Raw genomic sequence first — 19818 nt, 5'->3', positions numbered from 1 at the left:
CCACTGCTTCTTCATGAAAAACTTGTCAAAAAGTTTGAAACTCCCAAGAATGCCTCTAAGCCCACAAGAAAGATTGCTGCCAAGAAGAAAAGGAAAATAACTAGCAAAACTTTAATAAACCCAAATTTGTCATCTCCGATAGTAAAGAAATCTGAGAATATCCTTTCTTCTCATGTCATTTATTTAGTATGACAAATCTCTCTTTAATCTTAGTTTTGGCGGTTCAGTTTGTATACATATTTTTTAATATAATAGTATTCTACAAATTAGGATACTATTTAGATGGATGATTGGTCGCTGGCCCTACCAACGGAGCTACTTGTTGAAGAAGAAGAGAAGAAGAACACGGGTTCTTGTTGCCGTCGATGAACCGCCAGAGCTCTGTCACCACCGATGGAGGAAGGGTTGGGGTGTATGGGTAGGGTTCGATGGAAGGAGCTCTCTAGGAGAAACAAAATTGAAGAAATGAGGCCCTTTTGTCTGTGTTTCAAACCGGTTTGTGGCCGCACAAACTATCCAATTGAACCGGTCAGACCACGTTAACGCTCAAACACGCAGTAACATTGGCCTGGTCGACGTGCCCTTCTCCCATTCGTGGGTTCACATATCCAGTGCACCCACGGGTGCACAGAACACAGACTCCTGACATATGACTAGGACACGTTGTGAGGTTGGTGTGAGGAGCATCTTATAAGGTACAGATCCAGACTTGCTTCAAGTTGGGATGTGCTCACAACCAAATACTTTTCCAACATGTTCATGATGGGCTATACTTTCATGAGAAGATGTGCATATATGGATCAAGTTGGAATGTGTTGGAAAAGTATAGATTTGGGCTTGCTTCGGGATTTGCTCCTCATAGAGTGCACCTCACATTGACCTCATAGCCCCATCCCACTATGTATTGGGAGCATCTCTCCATGAATAACAACACAAGATACAGGAAATGTTCCCAATGTACGAGTAGGACACATTGTGAGGCTGGTGTGAGGAGCATCTTATAAGGAATAGATCCAGACTTGCTTTGAGTTGGGATATGCTCACAACCAAATACTTTTCCAACATGTTCATAGTGGGTTGTACTTTCATGAGAAGATGTGTGGATATGGATCAAGTTGGAATGTGTTGGAAAAAATATTTTATTGTGAACTGATTTGGGCTTGCTTTTTACTCGTGAACTCACTAGCGACGTGCGATGATTCTTAAGCCCAGGTATATATCACATGTGACCTCATTAATATCTGGTTCACACCAAAGGTTTGCATGATGGTACATTCAAGCTGGCCTTGCAATGCCACTCACAACCTTCCAGGTAGCTAAGTGACCTTTTGTTGTATGAATTCGCATGGGCGCCCCCACACACGCCCCACAACCCATCCCAGCTATATATTAGGAACATCTCCCCATGAAAACTAGGGTTTCCAATGCACATTGAGACGTGCATGTGGGGCACGTTCTTGTGGAGCATCAATCTGAACTCTTGTTATTTGCGTATGAGTTGGAGGGCCATGTTGTCGTGCCTACGACATGCCACCAAAGCATCATCAAGTGTGTCTTGGGTGGGGTTACACATGTATTTTGTTTGGGTGAAATGCCCATGGCATTATTGTAATTATGCAGTATGATTTTTCAATATTTTGATGTAATCTTTTGTCAGAGCACCAAAAGCTTAAGCTACTCTTTGAGGGGAGGTAGGTAGTTGAGTAGTGCCAAGACCGTGTAATGGTTAAGCATGAGGTTCCTTCGACACAAACTTGTGTGCTTGTGCTTGCCATCTATTGCAATACAAAAGTGCCTTTTACTAATTCGTGTGCCACCTTGTTGCCTTTTCGTGTGCTGTTGCTTTGTTGCTTAGGCTTAATCAATGCATTCGGGTGCTGCACGGGGCCCCAACAACTAGCCCCATGATAGTTGGTATCAGAGTAGGAGCTACTCCATACACATTGGACCCTGTCAAAGAGCCACATTCAACACAAACAATGAAGAGCAACTGCGACATTGCTAATGACATACTACATGGGTTGGCTCAAGCCCACAACATTGATGAGGTACCCATCAACGAGCCTACCAAAAATCAAGCCCCCAAGGGCCAGACATCCAAAACAAGCAAGCGAGACAAATCCATTGATCAGTTAGCAAGCATGGACATGCGTATCCTGTGTTGTGAGGCAATAGTAGGGGAGACCCAAGATCGGGTTGATGAACTCCACCTCAACATGGAGACAATGGAGAATGTGGTGGTGGAACCAAAAGGGCGGTTCAATGGCACCTTCAAGGAGATCTAGAGCACATTGCAACGATCCCCAAAGCAGCCTTCAAGGCTTGATGGACCAATTCCAAGCACAACTAGACGAGATGAGGAACGGGGTGACACTTCTAAAAAGGGCAATAGCCAACTCCTCTTGTGCCTCATCTACTCCGACCCCAACACCCATGAAGATACAACAACCAACACCATATTCAGGTGCTCAGGAAGCTCGTGAACTTGACAACTTCTTGTGGCAACTTGAACAATATTTCTCTTCCACTAGCATTTATGATGACCAAATTCAAGTACGCATGGCTGCTATGTATTTAAATGATATTGCCATGTTATGGTGGCGTAGGTGTTGTTAGGACATTGACCGCGGCACGTGCACCATCAATACCTGGGCGAATTCAAATGAGAGATCAAGCGCCAATTTTACCCTGAGAATGTCAAGTACCTTGCAAGAAGGAAGATGAAGAACCTGAAGCACAAGGACTCACTACATGACTATGTCTAAGAATTCTTGGCCTTGACACTTGAGATCTCCGACACGTCTGACAAGGACTTCTTGTTCAATTTCATGGACGGATTCAAACCATGGGTCAAGCTTGAGCTGCAACAACGAGGGGTGAAAGACCTAGAAACTGCCATGGCTGTGGTAGAGCAACTTGTGGAATTGAAGAAACCTGATGAAGCGAACCACCAGCCACCTAGCCCATGTACCACCAACTTGAGTGGGGGAGACCAACGGTCAACATCCACTTGAGAAAAGGAGTCATATCTTGATAGGCCAGGTTATCATCAAGGGAAGAAGCCACAAGAAGCCAACAACCCCTAGGGCTATAAGTACACCAGGAGACCCACCACACCTCCAGCACCTTGCTTCATCTGTAACAAATTGCATTAGATAAGCGAATGTCCAACGCGGAAGAAAATCAATGCCCTCATTGCCAAACTCAGTGACAGTGAAGAGAGTGATGACGAGAAACCTATACAAGCGCCAAGAGTAGGCGCTCTCCAACTCATAAATGCAATGGTCAAGAAAGATGCGACACATAAATGGACTAGCAAAACCTACAAGGGGCTAAAATATGTAGACATCACCCTCGGCGGGAAGTCGACTCAGGCCTTGGTAGATACCAGGGCCACTCATAACTTCATCTCTCTTGTTGAGGCACATCGACTTGGCTTGTCCACCACCAAACAAACAGGGTGGATCAAGACTGTCAACTCAGGGGCCAAAGCAGTAGAAGGCATGGCTCATGGAGTAGAGCTCCAAGTTGGGTCGTGGAAAGGACCCATCAATCTATCTGTAGTACTTTTGGATGATTTTCAGGTTGTCCTGGGAATAGAGTTTCTCACACAGGCGAAAGCAGCACTCATGCCACACGTCAACAGCCTACTCATCTTAGATGAGTGTTCTCCTTGCATGGTTCTAGTGACAACAGCCCTCAAGGTGCACGGGAAGCAACTTTCAGCCCTACAATACTTCCAAGAAGTAGACACCCACAAAACCAGTGCCATGCCAACAAGGAAGACCCTCACTTCAACATCTCACTTTAGCACCGGAATGGGTTGGGAGGTCATCACCAAGAAGAAGTTTCCACCAAAGTCATTCCCGCACCAGCACCATCATTAGCGTCAACATCAGCGCCAACACCAGCCACAACCACGTTTACAACCAACGATGAAGCTACCTACAGCCCCGACTAGCAGGCCAAAGAGAAGACCCAAGGCCAACTCCAATACTAACCTTATCAGTCACTATGGGAAGATAGTGCCACCCACACACCCTAGGAAACATCCCAACATTCGGCCTCCATCTATTTGCCCACATAGTAGCCCTATGAGGAGAGAACCTTGGGGAACACCCATGAATATCCAACATCCTTTTGACCTAAATTCATCTTTTGCACCAATCCCTACCTTAGCTAGTAGCGCAAGCCAAACCAAGCCACGCTTGACTTACCTTCAAGTCGCTAGCCAAGGACTTAACCTAGGACTTGGCCGTAGGTTTCCCCTTCACATGAAGCACCCTTCACCAAAACACTTGCCTAGGCCTTGGAAGAGAAGAAGCTCGTGGATCAGTAGAGGAACCCTCCTTCACCACTAGTGGACTCAAGCAACACACCAGAGCTAGTCTTTGAGGATGAAAACCAAATTGAGTGGGGGAGACTGTCACAAGTGACCACTTTTTCACGCCATCAAGTGCCTTTGTCGTGCCATCAGAGTATCATCAAGTGTGTCTTGGGTGGGGTTACACATGTATTTTGTATGGAGGAGATGCCCATGGCATTATTGCAATTATGTAGTATGATTCTTTAATATTTTGATGTAATCTTTTGTCAGAGCACCAAAAGCTTAAGCTACTCTTTGAGGGGAGGTAGGTAGTTGAGTGGTGCCAAGACCGTGTAAAGGTTAAGGATGAGGTCCCCTCAACACAAACTTGTGTGCTTGTGCTTGCCATCTATTATAATACAGAAGTGCCTTACTAATTCGTGTGTCATCTTGTTGCCTTTTTGTGTGTTGTTGCTTTGCTACTTAGGCTTACTTAACACATTCGGGTGTCGCACAAGGCCCCAACAACTAGCCCCGTGACAATGTTGTTCATGGGTGGTTATTTGTTCATTTGTAAATAAATATGGGTAATTGCTGAAACCTCCCCTGAAGTTTTTGACAGTTGTTGAAACCTCTCCTAAAGTTTGATAATTGCAATCACCTTCCTTGAACTTTATGACATAGTTTCAAGTAGACCCCCTTTATTAGAAGCCTCCAATAAAAGGCACAAAATGTCCAAAATACCCAAGCAGTTATTATGGAGGCTGATTTCTACAGGAAAAAAAAAACAATATAAACTTTATGAACAACAAAAAAAAAGAGTTTGAAATTGTAGTTTTACTTTTGAGTGATTGATAAGAACAAAAAATTTGAAAAAAAAAATCAATTTCCGAAAAGAAATTGGAGAGGCTTGGGGTAGTGATTTATATGAAGAAAAATTTTGGAAAATAAACATTTTGATCAAAAGTAACCATAAGGTATTTTAGACATTTTCATACCTCTTGTTAGAGGGTTCTAACAAAGGGGGTCTACTTGCAATGTGTCAGAAATGGTCAAGCAACTCAAGCCCTATGTCAAACTATTAATTAAATCTATCATTTAGTCTTGAAAACCATGGTAGTGTTTGGAACCAATACCGTTTTCCAACAAGCATTTTATTCGAAAAAGGTATTGCATAAGCATGTTGTTTTCTCAAGTTTTCTATTTGGTACCATTGTTGTTGCTTCTATATAGGCATTTTCAATGCCATGTTAGCATATTGTTGGCAGCAATAATGGGAAAATGGGAAAACATAAAAAAGGGCATTTTCTCATAGCACATCTTTCCTGATTTCCAAGGCATGATATGAGAAAACAATTTAAAAAAAAATGACTAACCAAACTACATACATTTTCCAAAAAAAATAGATTTCTGATGTGGAGTCGTTTTCTAAGGAAAAAATATTGATGCCGAACACATACCAAGTAATGGCTTGTGAGAGATGGTGTTTAGGTAGGGCTGCAAATTAGTCGGATCTGATCATTTGATCTGATTTGAATCCAAATTTGATATGGTAAGAGTTGGATTTGGATATCCCCTTAATCTTCACAAATTGAATCGAATCAGAAAAGTTGACCTATTTAATTCACATATTGAGTTTGAATATACCCCTAATTTGATTTACTAAGATATGATCCATCCATTAAAAAAATTACCAGGTTTGTAATTTTATATTTTTATGTCTAAAAATATAAATTGGCTTAATGTTTTAATTATAAGCCTAATCCCTATTCCCTAATCGTTTTGGACCTTTTCCATTTCTTTCTTTTCCCTATTCTTCTTTCATTCAAGACACTGACTTCCAAGTTCTATCCCAAAAACCCTAGCTTTGCTTGTGCCATCGTTGAGAGTGGAGATTGGAGACAGAGCTCCTTCATTCTTCAATTGTTTAACCTCTTGCCTCTTGGTTTTGCATGTAGCCATCATAGTTCCTCCTCGTGTCATTGGCAGCTAGCCACCAATCCACCATTGCTTATTAAGCTTTTCAATTGACTACCAATTCCAACTTGTAAGTAAGTGTTCTCTCTCTTTCTCATGCGCAATAAACCATGAATCGAACTTTTCATGAGCTATTTGAGTTCAGCTTGTGAAAAACTTGATTCGGCTTAGTCTAAATTGAGCTTCGATCCAAGCTTGAGCCCAATATATAGACTTGTTTGCTAATCGAGTCAAGCTGGAGTTCAATAAAGTTCGGCTCATAAGGCTTGCGAGCCTAATCAAGCTTTTACATATATACATATATAATAAAAAATAAAAAAATGCTATATATAATATTTTTATTTTTATACATAGTAATAATAACTAACTTTTATACTTCTTAATTTTTTATGTCAAATAAAAAACTGTATATGTATAATTTTTTTATAAAACATTTGGCTAACAATCGAGCTTGAGTTTATGAGCTTTTGACTCGAGCCAAACTCGAGCTCAAGTCTCTAGCTCGAGCCTCATAGTTTATTGGGGAGCCAAGCTTGAATAACTAGATATTCAGCTCGAGTTGGCTCGAATCCACCCATAACCATAGCCAATAACTTTTATCTCTTTCACTCTCCCCTAACTTATGAAATGTAAATTATCATAGATTCAAATCAGATAAATGTTAAGATGGAATGGATAAAATTTGAATCACATGTTGCAAAATCTGATAGGTTCTTATATATCAAATTCAAATGCCCCTAAATATTTATTATATCGAATCAGGTAGACCCCTTACCGAATTCCATTCCATACCATGATGAATTTATATTTAATTTGAATAAATTCTTATTTTATTTTCCCAACAAGAAACAAGTTATCTGTCTACTAAGGCCCTGTTCATTTTTGGAATTTTGAATGGCGTGGAGACGTGGGGCGGGGGGGTGGAGTTGGTCACTTAGACCTGGAAATTGGATTGAGTGGGTTGGGTTCGGGTTGGGTCAACACACTTTGGGTTGATTTTGGGTTGGGTTATCAAATGCTAGATCCTAACCCTAAATGTTCAGGTTAGGGTTGACCCATGGGTCAATTCAGGTCATCCCAAAAAATAACTGAAATTAAAAAAAAAATAAAGAAAAACTACATGAAAAATTCCAAAATTAAAAGAATTAACTTTTAAAATTCCAAATATAAATAAAAAAACTTGAACATTTAACAATTTAAAGAATAAACAATAAAGAGTAAAGACTAAATAGAAAAACTTACAGAGTGGAAACTTCTAACAATGCATAAATAGTCCCAATTAGAGTTGACAATCGGGTCAGCGGGCTGACCCATGACCCAAACCCAACCCAGTTTTTTTTTTGGGTTGGTTCGGGTCGGGTCAGGGGCAGAGCCAGGGGGACCCAGGGGAGCCATGGCCCCCCCTATGGCCAAAAAATCCTCACTATTTCATGTAAATTCCTCCCTCCCCCATTTCCCACTCCAATGGGTTGGCCCCCCCTTATGATCATCCATATTTGTCCCCCCCTCCCCCCAATCCACCTTAGGTTTTGGTCCCCCTCATGAAAATTTCCTAGCTCTACCCCTGGGTCGGGTCATTCTCACGTTCAGGTAGCTAATATGAGACCCTAAGCCAGTTTTTCGGGTTGGGTTGGGTTCGCGAGTTGGGTCAACTTTTTGCTAGGTCTAGGATTGTGGTTCCTATAGACCAACTTACCCATGTTCTTATTTTAGAAACATGTAGGACCCATGGAAATTTTGATTTTTCCAAGTATCATTTACCCAGGTAAGTGATACCCTTTTCATACTTGGGTAAGTTGAGTTTCCCAAAAAGTGGGTAAATGAAAAAATAAAATTAAATCGTAAAAAATGCCTCTAAAAGATATATTTACCGGGGTAAATTAAACAAAAAAGAACATGGGTAAGTACACTTACCTAGAAAAGTAGGTTCCGAAAGAATAGAGCCTAAAAAGAAGATCATTATAGGAAGTTTATTTTCAAATGGACAAGAAAGAAAATATCCCTTCAAATGCTAAAGTATTTTTATAAAACACTTTTCAAAGAAAAGAAAAAGAAAAAAAAAACTACTTTTAGGAAAATTGAATCCTCTTAGCATTTGAGCATCAGTCGAAACATTACTTTCTTGCAAAGCAAAATAACAAAATTAAAAATATAATCCAAACAAACCTTAATGCCTCTCTCTCTCTCTCTCTCTCTGCACTATGCACCATTGATGCAGGAGAACATTCGGTAGCTTCGAAAACGCACCAATTGCTTTGACAAACGAGGCTCCTTGACGGTTGGCTGGGAGGAAAAGAACCCTCCGGACAATTCTTTGACCGTTTGGCTTCTTAGGTGACCAGTATATTCTTCATTGAGTCCAGCAAACTTCTCCGGCGGTGGCCCCAAATATATGTGACGGTCGGCCTGAAAATCAGCGGCATGGTTATAGCCTTGAGCAGCTCCGGACGAGAGACACTTGTATTTCCGACGAGTGTTGCTTCTCTTGATGGTCTTGTAAACCAGAGGGATGAGACCCTCCATGAAAGCTCTTGCAATTGCAGAAGAACTTGGATGTTGGATGCTTTGAAAATTGAAGAACTTACTGATCTAGTAATCTTCACACATGGTTTTATGGCAGCCTAGACGTTAGTTTGACTCAATCAAAATTGAATGCTACAAGGAACAACCTACGAAGGCTTTTTATTTAGAAAAGGAGAAGAAGTTTGTCTATTACATCTACAAGCGTTTGGTGCAAGTGCTATACTGCCATTCACGTCAACTCTTGGGGCTGCGTTTGGAATCAGTGTAAATCATCATTGGTGTGAAAATACATTGGTAGTATCTTACACTTAATCGTGAAAGTGACCGTTGATTTTTTGAAAAACGTGATGGGTGGAAGAGTGTAAAGTTAAGACTTTATGTTTGATGAGGTTTTACATCAATTATCGACATAAAACTCTACTCCATCCAAACACACACAAAACTGAACCGGTGTGGAATTTTATGTCAATCATAATTACACACTCCTTCCAAACACCCTACAAAACTGACCCGATGTAAATTTTACATCGGTTCTTGGTTTACATCGCTTCCAAATGCAGCCTAAATTAGATTTCAATGTTTTTTCATCATGGGCTTCATGAACTGGCCCATTTAGCTCATGGGTTCAAAGATTTTTCAAAGCCCATTATGAGATAGCCATGGAAAGGAAAGGATTGATTAAAACCAAATGGCTGGGAATCGTTTGTCCAGGCTGAATTTTGGAATATCGGTTGATTAAAACCCACCTCAAACCCCGATCAATGGTAAAAAAACCTGCCTCAGTTGAAGCAGGGCCCCACGGGGATGGGTCAAATAACCATTTCTAAGAAAGACAGAGAGACTTGAGGCCACAGGACCGGAATGGGCCCCATAACTCGCTACTGTTGTTTCATCAGCTCACCAGGGCCTACAGCATTGGATGGATTGCACCAAAAACACTCAAAACAGGGCCTAGACAGCAAAGCTGTTCATCTTTCCATTATTGTTTTTGGTTGGACTACAATATTCCTTGTACACTATCACTTTGATCTAAATCATCCTTGCCATCACAGTAAGCTTTATAAAGCAAAAGACCAAAAGTAGACACAAGAGAAGCTACCTTCGTCTTTTTTGTTCCTTCCCATACTTGTGGCAGTGGTTTCCTTGGAAGAGGGAAGACTTACTTCAAGCACAAGGAATTTGGGTCTAATTAGAACTTGCATTTCCACACTATTCTTCATAACTGACTCAACAGAGTCCTTAAGTGGTGTAACTGGTTCATGAACCTCATAAAGCTGGCTCCATACCATGTATTCCTTTTGATCGTTACCTCAGTTAGCGGTGTAAGTCCGGTTGGGTTAGGTCGCGTTTGAGGTCAACCCTAAGGCTCGGTTTGGAAGGAGTATAAATGCAAATATGTAGAGTGTAAAACCTTATATTTTGCATTATTTTGTATGTATTTGCACAGTATATATTTGTATTTTGACTCTTTCCAGACTCAGCTTAAACAAATCCAAATGATTTATGTTTGGTTGGATTCAGATTGGCTGAATTTTTTAATTTCTCTCTCTTACAAATGTTCTTATCTCAGACTTAAGATTAGCAAATTAAGGTTAACTGATTTTGACATCATTACATGTACAAGGACAAAGCTATAGTGCTTCAAGAATATTTTTAAACTATAAAGTTTTTTGTCTTTAAACTTAAAATTATTGATAGGTATATAGATAAATACATATATATTTATCTAACATTTATTGGGTTTGGGTTGCCCAAATCTTCTATCCTAACCCAATCCAAAGTCAAGTTGGATTCATATTTTTCAACACTGATGACCCTAACCTCACTTTTTGGGTTGGGTTCAGGCTAACCTGGCCCAAATTGCACTCCTCCATCTCAGTGTCCACATCCCATTCCCAATGGGAATGGTCTTTACAATGTCTCACCGTTAACATAACTTTAAAATCAATCATTTAAGCTTGCAAGCTTATATTGAATTTATAGAAATGGTAGATCTTGTGTTTGAGAAAAGAAAAAAAATTGGCACCCTAAAAGTATTAATTTAGGGATTGTTTGGCAAGTCTTTCTAGGTAGATCTTTTAACAGCTTAGTTGATGAGAAGATGTACTGAGCTTTTGGGGATCAAGATTGGTTGATTCACATCGTGGCCTATCGGGCTGTTAAAAACAGCTGGGAAGGTTATTTTCAGTGTGGAAAGACCAAAAGTTTCATTTAAAGCTTTCTAATTTTCAGCTTTTTTTGGTTTTTCCACATGCTTATCTTCAGGTCTTTTGGTCTACGTGACACCAAACAGGAAAAGACCAATCTTCTAGTCTTTTGAACTTCCTGCAGACCCAAAAACACATCAAAAAGATGCACCAAACACCACCTTATAGTTTCTTTTTCTTTTTTTATTTAAGTAGGCAATCCTTAATTGAAATGCATTTTGATTTACTAACAGTAATGTTTTCTGTTTTCATTTAAATCAAAACACGATACATGAACGATACTCCAGGTTTCATGAAGTTTGCTTGTCCATGTTGAGAATTGGGCTTCGAAGTGAAGCAACATCAATATTCAGAGATTTCTTCACCCCTAAAATCACAGCAAATCCCATGATAACTGCACCAGAAATAGAGCTGAACTGAAACCAATTTGGTTGGGACTTGGTCTGTCCCAAAGTCCTCAACTGTAATTTGCCTGGACTGAGCAATCAAATTGCCCGGGGTTGCACTCTGAGCATTCAGTTTTGAATGAAATCTTTTTGGGTTCAGATATTATCTTCATTTAAACATTAAACTATATCTGAGAATAACATGGGATATTATTAATTAATAAAATATACTAGAAATGATTTTATTTTTTATATTATCCCCTAAGGCCCGTTTGGTTCGCAAGAATATAATAGGAGTTTGGAATCAAACGGAATGGGCTATTCCAATTCCAATTGTATAGTTGGGTGCTAAGATATTGAAATGATAATATTAAGGGCCTGCTCATTTTTTGGATTTTGAGAGGGGAAAGTTGGTCAATGGGAAAAGCAAGATACCCATGTTCTTTTTTTCAGATTTAAGTGATACTTATCTTCCACGTGGATAAGTAACTTTCTCATTTGGGGGAATGTTGCCAAAATTTGGATGAGAGAAAATTGTCCATTTTAATAATGAAATTTTATGATTAAAATGGTCATCGTCTTATTTACCTGAGAAATAAAAGAACATTGATAAATGCACCCACCCGGATAAGTATTTTCTAAGAAACACTTATCTGGGTAAGTGCATTTACCTCCAAAAAAAACAAAAGGGGCCTAAGAGGATATTTCTTACGTGGCCAGCTGGTCCAATAGTATGAATTTGACAAGCTAAAGGGTCATTTGGTAATAGCTTATGCGGACATAAATATCACAGCATTTAGGATATTAAGATGTCAGCCTTTCAGGTCAACAAAGATATACTTGATTCAATTAATTCAATTTTCAGGTCAAAATAATTTTGGTTAATGGATTCAGGCACTACTGCACGTATTCTTATAATGATAGACTAAAATAGAAAGAATGATCCTAATGGTCTAGAACATTACAAGTATCCATTTCTCACTTGGTAATAATAAGTAAACCAAGATACTTCTAAAGAAATTAAGCATAAATAGATTCTTCCACTCTTGAGTATAATCATAGCAGAGTATTCTTTAAATTGCATATATATTCTTGCTTTCTTTCTTTTTCTTTTAGGTTATGTTTGGTTTGAAGAAAGATGTAGGGAAAGGAAGAGAAATGCAAGGAAACCTATACAAGGTTTGTAATGATTTCCCTGCCTTTCCCTTCCTTTCTCTACTTTTCCCTTCAAACCAAACACAGCCTTAAGGAATTTTAAGGGAACACTTGGGATTGATATTACCAACCATTTGGTAAGTAGCTTTCCAAAGTAACTTGGTTGATCATGGGTAGGCTTATTAGTTCGTGTTTTGAGAATCTTTCTAGAGGTTTGGGTTAATGAACCATTCATGCTGATACTTGTGGCATGTGAAACCATGACTTGATGCAAAAAGATGATGGTTCTGGTACTTTGAACTGACTTGCAGAAAATCATTTTTGCTTTTGCCACATTATCAAATATATAATGAGTACTAGGGTTGTCAATGGACCGGTTTTGGGTTGGACGGTCCAACTTGGACCCCATCCAAATTAAAATCAATTTGGATGATTAGATGGACCAATAGGACATATCAAATTGGACCAGTCTAGATTTAATGGTCCAAATTATTTATTGGATTGAATTGGGATTCGTCCATCTATAATGAATTTATATTCAATTGGGTTGGACTGAACCAATATCCAGTCCATTGATAGAGGATAAGAATACAGGTGTCAATGGACTAGGCTTGGGTTAAAACCAGACTTGTTCATGGGTCGGGCCAGGCTGGGCTTGGGCTAGGCTTTGCCTCTTTATCAACAGAAAATGTGCAAGCCTAAGCTTGAGCCCGGCCCAACCATCAGGCCTAGATCTTGAGCCCGAGCCCAGCCCTTATATAAAGCCTAAAGCCTAAGCCCGAGCCCAAAGCCCGATCTGTACACAAAATGTCTTATTTTCAATATACTTTTATAAACTAATATTATATTAATTTAGTAATAATTTAATAAATTAATAAACTAATTTTTATTTTCTAGTAGTAAATTAATATTTACTAATAATTTAAGAAACAAATATATATTATATATAACACATGTACTTTTTATTATATGTAATAGTGTCGGGCCGGGCTAGGGCCTGGACAGGGCTTATTTGAGAAAGCCCGAGCCCGAACCCACAGGCTTGAAATTTTGTCCAAGCCCAAAAATAACGGACCATGCTGGGTTGGGCCATTGGGTTACCTAGCTCATGAACAAGTCTAATTAAAACCAATCCAGAGTATATTAGATTAGATTGGACATAGTCCATCTTTAATGGGCTCATATTGAACCAGATCGGACTGAACCAAATCCACACGCACCCCTGCAAAAGTAGCCATTGGTGCTGATAGGAACTCTCCTGGGAAGAGATTAATAATATGTCTTTCTAATCGGTGACCCTCTTTGAGGGTAGATAGTCCAAGAAAACACAGATCAAATGATCTCATACACCCAAACATAGATGCTTAATGGGGACGGATTGGATCACATAATCTTGTCCAGTTTCAAGCTATCTCACATCTAACACAATTTTAAGAGGGAAGAGAGAACCAAATTAATGAATTCCTAAAACTTATTCAAACATAGTTATGGAAGTATAGAAATCTTAGAAAATTAACTAATGCATTCTTATAATTAGGCCCTTTTTTTAGCTATTAGCATTTCTTTCTTCTCCTTTTTGTGTGTGTTTTAGGGCTTGTTTGTTTCCTCTTAATTCTTACCTCTTAAGAGAAATCTTGCAACTTTAAGAGGAACATGGCTCTTTGTTTCCTCTTATTTCTTATCTCATGAAGTGGAATCTTATATTTTTTTGTTTTCCAATTATACCCCTATAACCCAAAATACTTCTCCCTCTTATAGCTCAAGGGCCTCATATGCAATAATAATAATTAATAATTAATAATAATAATAATAATAATAATTATAAGTTAATTAATAATTAATAATTTATTAATACTTATTATTATAATAATTAGTCATTAATCATTAGTTACTATTATTATTATTATTATTATTATTATTATTATTATTATTACTTACTTACTAAATAATAATTATTAATAATTATAAATTTTTTATTTTTAACTAATTATTATAATAATTAGTATTAATAGTAAATTAATTATTAATTAATAAAAATTATTATAACTGATTGTTAACAATTAATAATTAATAATTCACAATTATTAGTTATTAATTATTATAATAATTAGTATTAGTTATAACTTAAATTTTAATTAAATATTAAATATTAGTTGTTAATAATTATTAACTATTATATTAATTAGTATTATTTAATAATTAACAATTATGAAGTAATAAATGTTATTAATTAACACTAATTAATTAGTATAATCTTTATTATTAAATATTAATTAATTATTAATCCTTATAACATTTTTAATATTATTTCTTTATTGAATTACAAAAAATTAATAATTAATTCATAATAATAATAATAATAATTTCTTAATTATAAATTACTATTAATTATGAATTAATAAGAATTAATATAATTAATTAGTAATTATAATAATTAGTATTAGTAATAAATAAACTATTAATTAAATATCAAATATTATTATTGTTATAGTAATTCTTATTAATTTATAATACAATTAATAATGAATATTTAATTAATTATTAGTTGTTAGTTAATTATTAACTATTATATTAATTACTAAATAATAATGGTTATAATTAATTATTAATTAACATAAATTATTTATTAATTAATTATTAATCATTATAATAACTTTTAATATTAGTTTTTATTAAATTACGTAGACAAACAAAAAATCATAAACGTGGTAACCAATCAGGCGTTGTTTATCAAAATTCATAGGTGGATTTTGATTGGTCAAAACTCTTCCCATATCATATCTTTCCAGAATCATAGATTTTCCCTTTCAAAATATATCCTGAAATTTTTACCTCTCTACTTCATGCATCCTCTCCTCTTCCTTTGATCTAACCCAGATTTCTGATTTGTCTTCTCATGGTAAGTGTTTCTACGTGTAATGCCTCACCACGTCTCCATAGATGCAAGAATTACAGAATTTCAGATATGTTCTCCGTTATTCCTTTGTTGGAAGTTTGACAAACTTCAATTTCTTCACTTGCGGCAAGAAAAGGGGAGGGGGGAGAGAAGAACAAGAAAGCACAATCGCAGCCCTGATCAAACAGACAATAATAGATCATCCAATAAAAATGAAAGATTCACAACTTTCACCAAAGCCTTAGCTCGATCTTCAGGTTCATATCTGTGGGGGCTCAACTGTTCGGACATTTGCACCTCTCATACTTCCAATACGATCTCTGTTAATCTCCCAAAATGACCAACCATTTCATGAAACTGCTTTAGCCCAGATAAGATGGAAGAGCGATCAGCCCCCGCCACCTCAGATATCCTCAAGAAGTGTCCCCCATTGTTGCTCCCAAGATCAAATAAGAACCTCTTTTGATCAGCTGAAACTCCCAAGTTACCAATTTCATCTGACGTTGGCACAGATTGACTACTATGGCCAGAAATGAAGCCAGCACCTACATCGAACTAGCGGAGAGACCCACGAGGCGTTCTGAAGGTTCAGAATTTTTGCTGATTGGGTAAGATAAAAAGCCTTGAAGCTTCATTGATCTCTACTAAGATGTTCCTGAATGAAACCCACCCTTCATCACGGGCACTTCCAGTAGAAACAATAATTTTGCTACGATTCCTGCTAATTGAAGCTTCTGAAACCTTCAAAAAGTTATCCCATTTATTCTCCTTACCAATGTCAAATTTAAACACCTTGGTGTCAAGCTGCAGTTCCTTGCTAAAAACGCCCTGTTCGTCGGAATTAACGTAGTAATTGAAGAGATTTAAGAACCAGGAAATGCCACCAACAAGAACAGTAATGGTTGATCTTTTAGCCGAAGTCTTCTCGGAAATCTTCAGTTTTTAGTCAAAACTGAACTGGGTCGATGAATTGGACTTTAGATACCAGGTTGAGCAATGGAGTTTCTTAGTTTTCAATCAAAACTCAAAGCCATCCTCATCCCCACTTCTATCCCCAAATCTGATATGTTAAAAATTAAAAATCTCGTTTTGGTTTAAGACATGATCGAAAGGTTATTTAATGCAAGCACAGAGTTATCTTTCTAGTTCAGATAAGAATTCCAATACCCATCCTCTATATCCTCCTCCAACCTTCTAAGCATGATTCAAGTCTCTCCTCCTACACATGGCCGGAGGTCTGATCCCTTACGTCTACAGCGCAATCAAGAGGCCCAGAACTCGCCTGAAGTATGAGTTTATAACGTTGGGAAGGGTCCAGACTTTACCAGCTTACAACTATGGCGAGTTCCCTACCAGCGGGCACTATTATCTGGGGCCACCGCCGGAGAAGATGGCTGGATACCATGAACACCATGGTCATCGACCATACAGGTCTATGGAAGGTTTTTCCGGTGCCCGTTCTACCCAAAATTAACCATCGTAATTTCTGCTAAGTGCGAATAGAAAACAGAGCCAGAGGAAATAATAGTTGCCTGTAGATTCTGTTCTTGCTCTCTGCCTTCTGAGTTTGACCCATGTGGTTCATTTGATCAGAAAGAGAACATCCAGAGAAAGAGAAGATGTTAGAAGCAGAAGTGGGTCAGTATGTGTTGTTCAAGGATGATACATACCCATGTCGAATTTCTACCGAAAGTAATGAAAAAGAAGACAGGCTAAGGGTAAAATTGGGTGCAATCACATGAGGACGGAATGGGACAATTAGTCAATTTCCATTGCCAAAAACCTAGAAATACTATAAGAGATTTTTCAAATGGGGTGTGTAAGTCCATTTCCTAAAATTTAGGGGTAATTTAAGAGATTTTCCCAAAAAAAAAATAAAAAGAAGGAAGTTCAATATTGATGTGCTATAGTCTTTTTTTAATTAGAACACCAGAGAGTAGAGACAAACAATTTGCTTTCCAACCATTCAATTTCTTTTAGAACCTTTTCATTGTAAAATGAAGAGATTTAGCAAAACATGGAAGTGATTGGGAGCACATCGCATCTTAGTCAAAAGGCAAAAAATAAATGAATTAAATGGCAGTTGATTATTGATTACAAGGTTCAAAATATCGATATGCGTATTGGGCGGTATTGGTAGTTTTTTTTTTTTTTTAATCTGGTTTAGAGGGGCCGGTTTAAGGTCCATCCACCCCTTGAACCGATTGAAACCCTGAAACACTCCTTGGAGGGGGCGTATTGGGAAGCCTCTGATATGATACTTATCAATATTTTGAACCTTGATTGATTATGCTATTCATTTCTTGACAAACGAGCACCAAGCTACCACATACCAAAGGTCTAAAGCCACTCTTATTGACCTTGAATTAAGACATCACCTCTTACCCCATATCTACATGTCCTTCCTTGTATATATGCCAAGCTCAAGTAAGCTGATTTCTGGATGCAATCTCTCTCTTTCTCTCTCTCTCTCTCACACACACATACACATGTCGAACTCTCAAGAAGAGAACACTCAGAAGGCCTTGGGCTGGGCAGCAAGAGACTCTTCAGGAATTCTCTCCCCTTTCCACTTCACTAAAAGGTGTGATTATATATTATGCAATATGTGAAGAACCATATTTCTTAACTGAGAACTGATAAGGGTGTGTTGTTTTGGTTTACAGGACCAATGGAGATGAAGATGTCACTGTGAAGATTATCTACTGTGGAATCTGCCATTCAGACCTACACAGCATTAAGGATGAACTTGGGTTCTCTATCTATCCTGTTGTTCCTGGGTAATCAACACAACAAACATTAATTCTCTGTTATTTTTTCTATTTTCACATGGTGTAGAAGTAGAACCATGTGCTCTCTGCTTGAACTAAAGATTATAACTGGAGTTCAACCGTTACTGTAGGCATGAAATTGCAGGTGTGGTAACACAAATCGGCTGCAAGGTAGGAAAATTCAAGATTGGAGATAGAGTGGGTGTGGGGTGCTTGATTGGATCTTGCCGCAGATGCAGTAACTGTGAGCAGGATTTGGAGAATTACTGTCCCAAGAGAATCAATACTTACACCATCTTCAATGATGGCACAAGAAACTATGGCGGATACTCGGATATTATCGTTGTTAACGAGCACTTTGTTGTCCACTTCCCTGACAATCTCCCCCTGGACCGTGGAGCACCACTGCTGTGTGCTGGGATTACAGTGTACAGCCCCATGAAATATTATGGACTGAATGAATCTGGACAACACTTGGGTGTTGTTGGGCTAGGTGGACTCGGACATGTGGCCGTGAAGTTTGCCAAGGCTTTTGGAATGAAGGTTACTGTGATCAGTAGATCTGAGAGCAAGAAGAAGGAAGCAATTGAACGGCTTGGTGCAGACTTGTTTTTAGTCAGCAGTGACCCTGAACAGATGCAGGTGAGATTGCTAGCTAGGGTCTACTTCTTGATGGGTAATTTGGCTATAGTGTACTAATGTAAAAAGAGTTTTCTTTTTGATGGGCCTACCCTGTGGCCTTGAAGTTGGGTTTAGACTTTGGATTAGCATATGATCTGAGCCCAGTCTTTACATGCTTAACAATTGTGTGCTAGAATGTAGAGTGGTCAGTTAATGGTTATGCCCTTCTTAATAAAGTTATGTGTTTCACATGGTGTAGGCTGCCATGGGCACAATGGATGGCATCATCAGTACATTTGTTACACCAGACCTGATTACATCCCTGATCCATCTCTTGAAGCCACACGGGAAGCTGATATTCTTGAGTGCAACTGATAAGCCAGTCCAGTTGCCATTATTTCCTTTGCTCACAGGTAAGTAGTATCAACTAAACAGCATTACTATCATGGTTCATCTTATAAACAGTACACAGTTTCCATAACTTTTTACGAGGCATGGAAATTGGGTGTAGACACTGTTTTTTTTAACAGTTGATGGTTGTGGAAATTTGATTCTTTATTTCCAAGTGTTGATGAATAATGAAAGCTATGTTGATTTTGATTTTGGATTTCAGAAAGGAAACTTGTTGCAGGAAGTATAATTGGGGGATTGAAGGAGACTCAAGAGATGCTAGATTTTGCAGGGGAGCATAATATAACTTCAGATATTGAAGTTATTTCCATGGACTATGTGAACACAGCAATGGAAAGGCTAGCAAGAGGGGATGTTAGATATCGATTTGTGATCGATATAGCAAACACCTTAACTGTTTAGCCAATTTCTTTTGTTTGAAGCCAATATGCAGGCTTTCCATGGATCATGACTGGTTAATTTTGTTATAGCTTAGTTCAGAATGCAAGAACAAGTGTTGTATGCTAGACTACCATAAAAGCAAAACAATACTGGTTCAATAAGATATACAGGGTTATGGTGCATC

The 19818-nt window shown here is 38.1% G+C and overlaps 1 protein-coding gene and 1 pseudogene across 1 annotated transcript; one reads left to right on the top strand and one right to left on the bottom strand.

The window, feature by feature from the left end:
• Positions 1-15570: 15570 nt before the first annotated feature.
• On the bottom strand, positions 15571-16392 carry LOC104593663 (transcription factor Pur-alpha 1 pseudogene; annotated as a pseudogene).
• A 1394-nt stretch (positions 16393-17786) lies between these two features.
• Positions 17787-19795, top strand: LOC104593361 (8-hydroxygeraniol dehydrogenase-like). Its single transcript, XM_010253127.3, has 5 exons — positions 17787-18034; positions 18117-18230; positions 18353-18863; positions 19102-19255; positions 19456-19795. The coding sequence occupies exons 1-5, from the start codon at positions 17847-17849 to the stop codon at positions 19653-19655; spliced, it is 1167 nt and encodes a 388-aa protein (XP_010251429.2). The 5' UTR covers positions 17787-17846; the 3' UTR covers positions 19656-19795.
• Positions 19796-19818: the final 23 nt, after the last annotated feature.

Source organism: Nelumbo nucifera, chromosome 7 (assembly GCF_055504915.1).
Source record: "Nelumbo nucifera cultivar China Antique chromosome 7, China Antique-T2T, whole genome shotgun sequence".
Classification (NCBI taxonomy): domain Eukaryota; kingdom Viridiplantae; phylum Streptophyta; class Magnoliopsida; order Proteales; family Nelumbonaceae; genus Nelumbo; species Nelumbo nucifera.
Note: the sequence above shows the minus strand (reverse complement) of the source record. Positions and strands in the feature narration are given on the sequence as shown.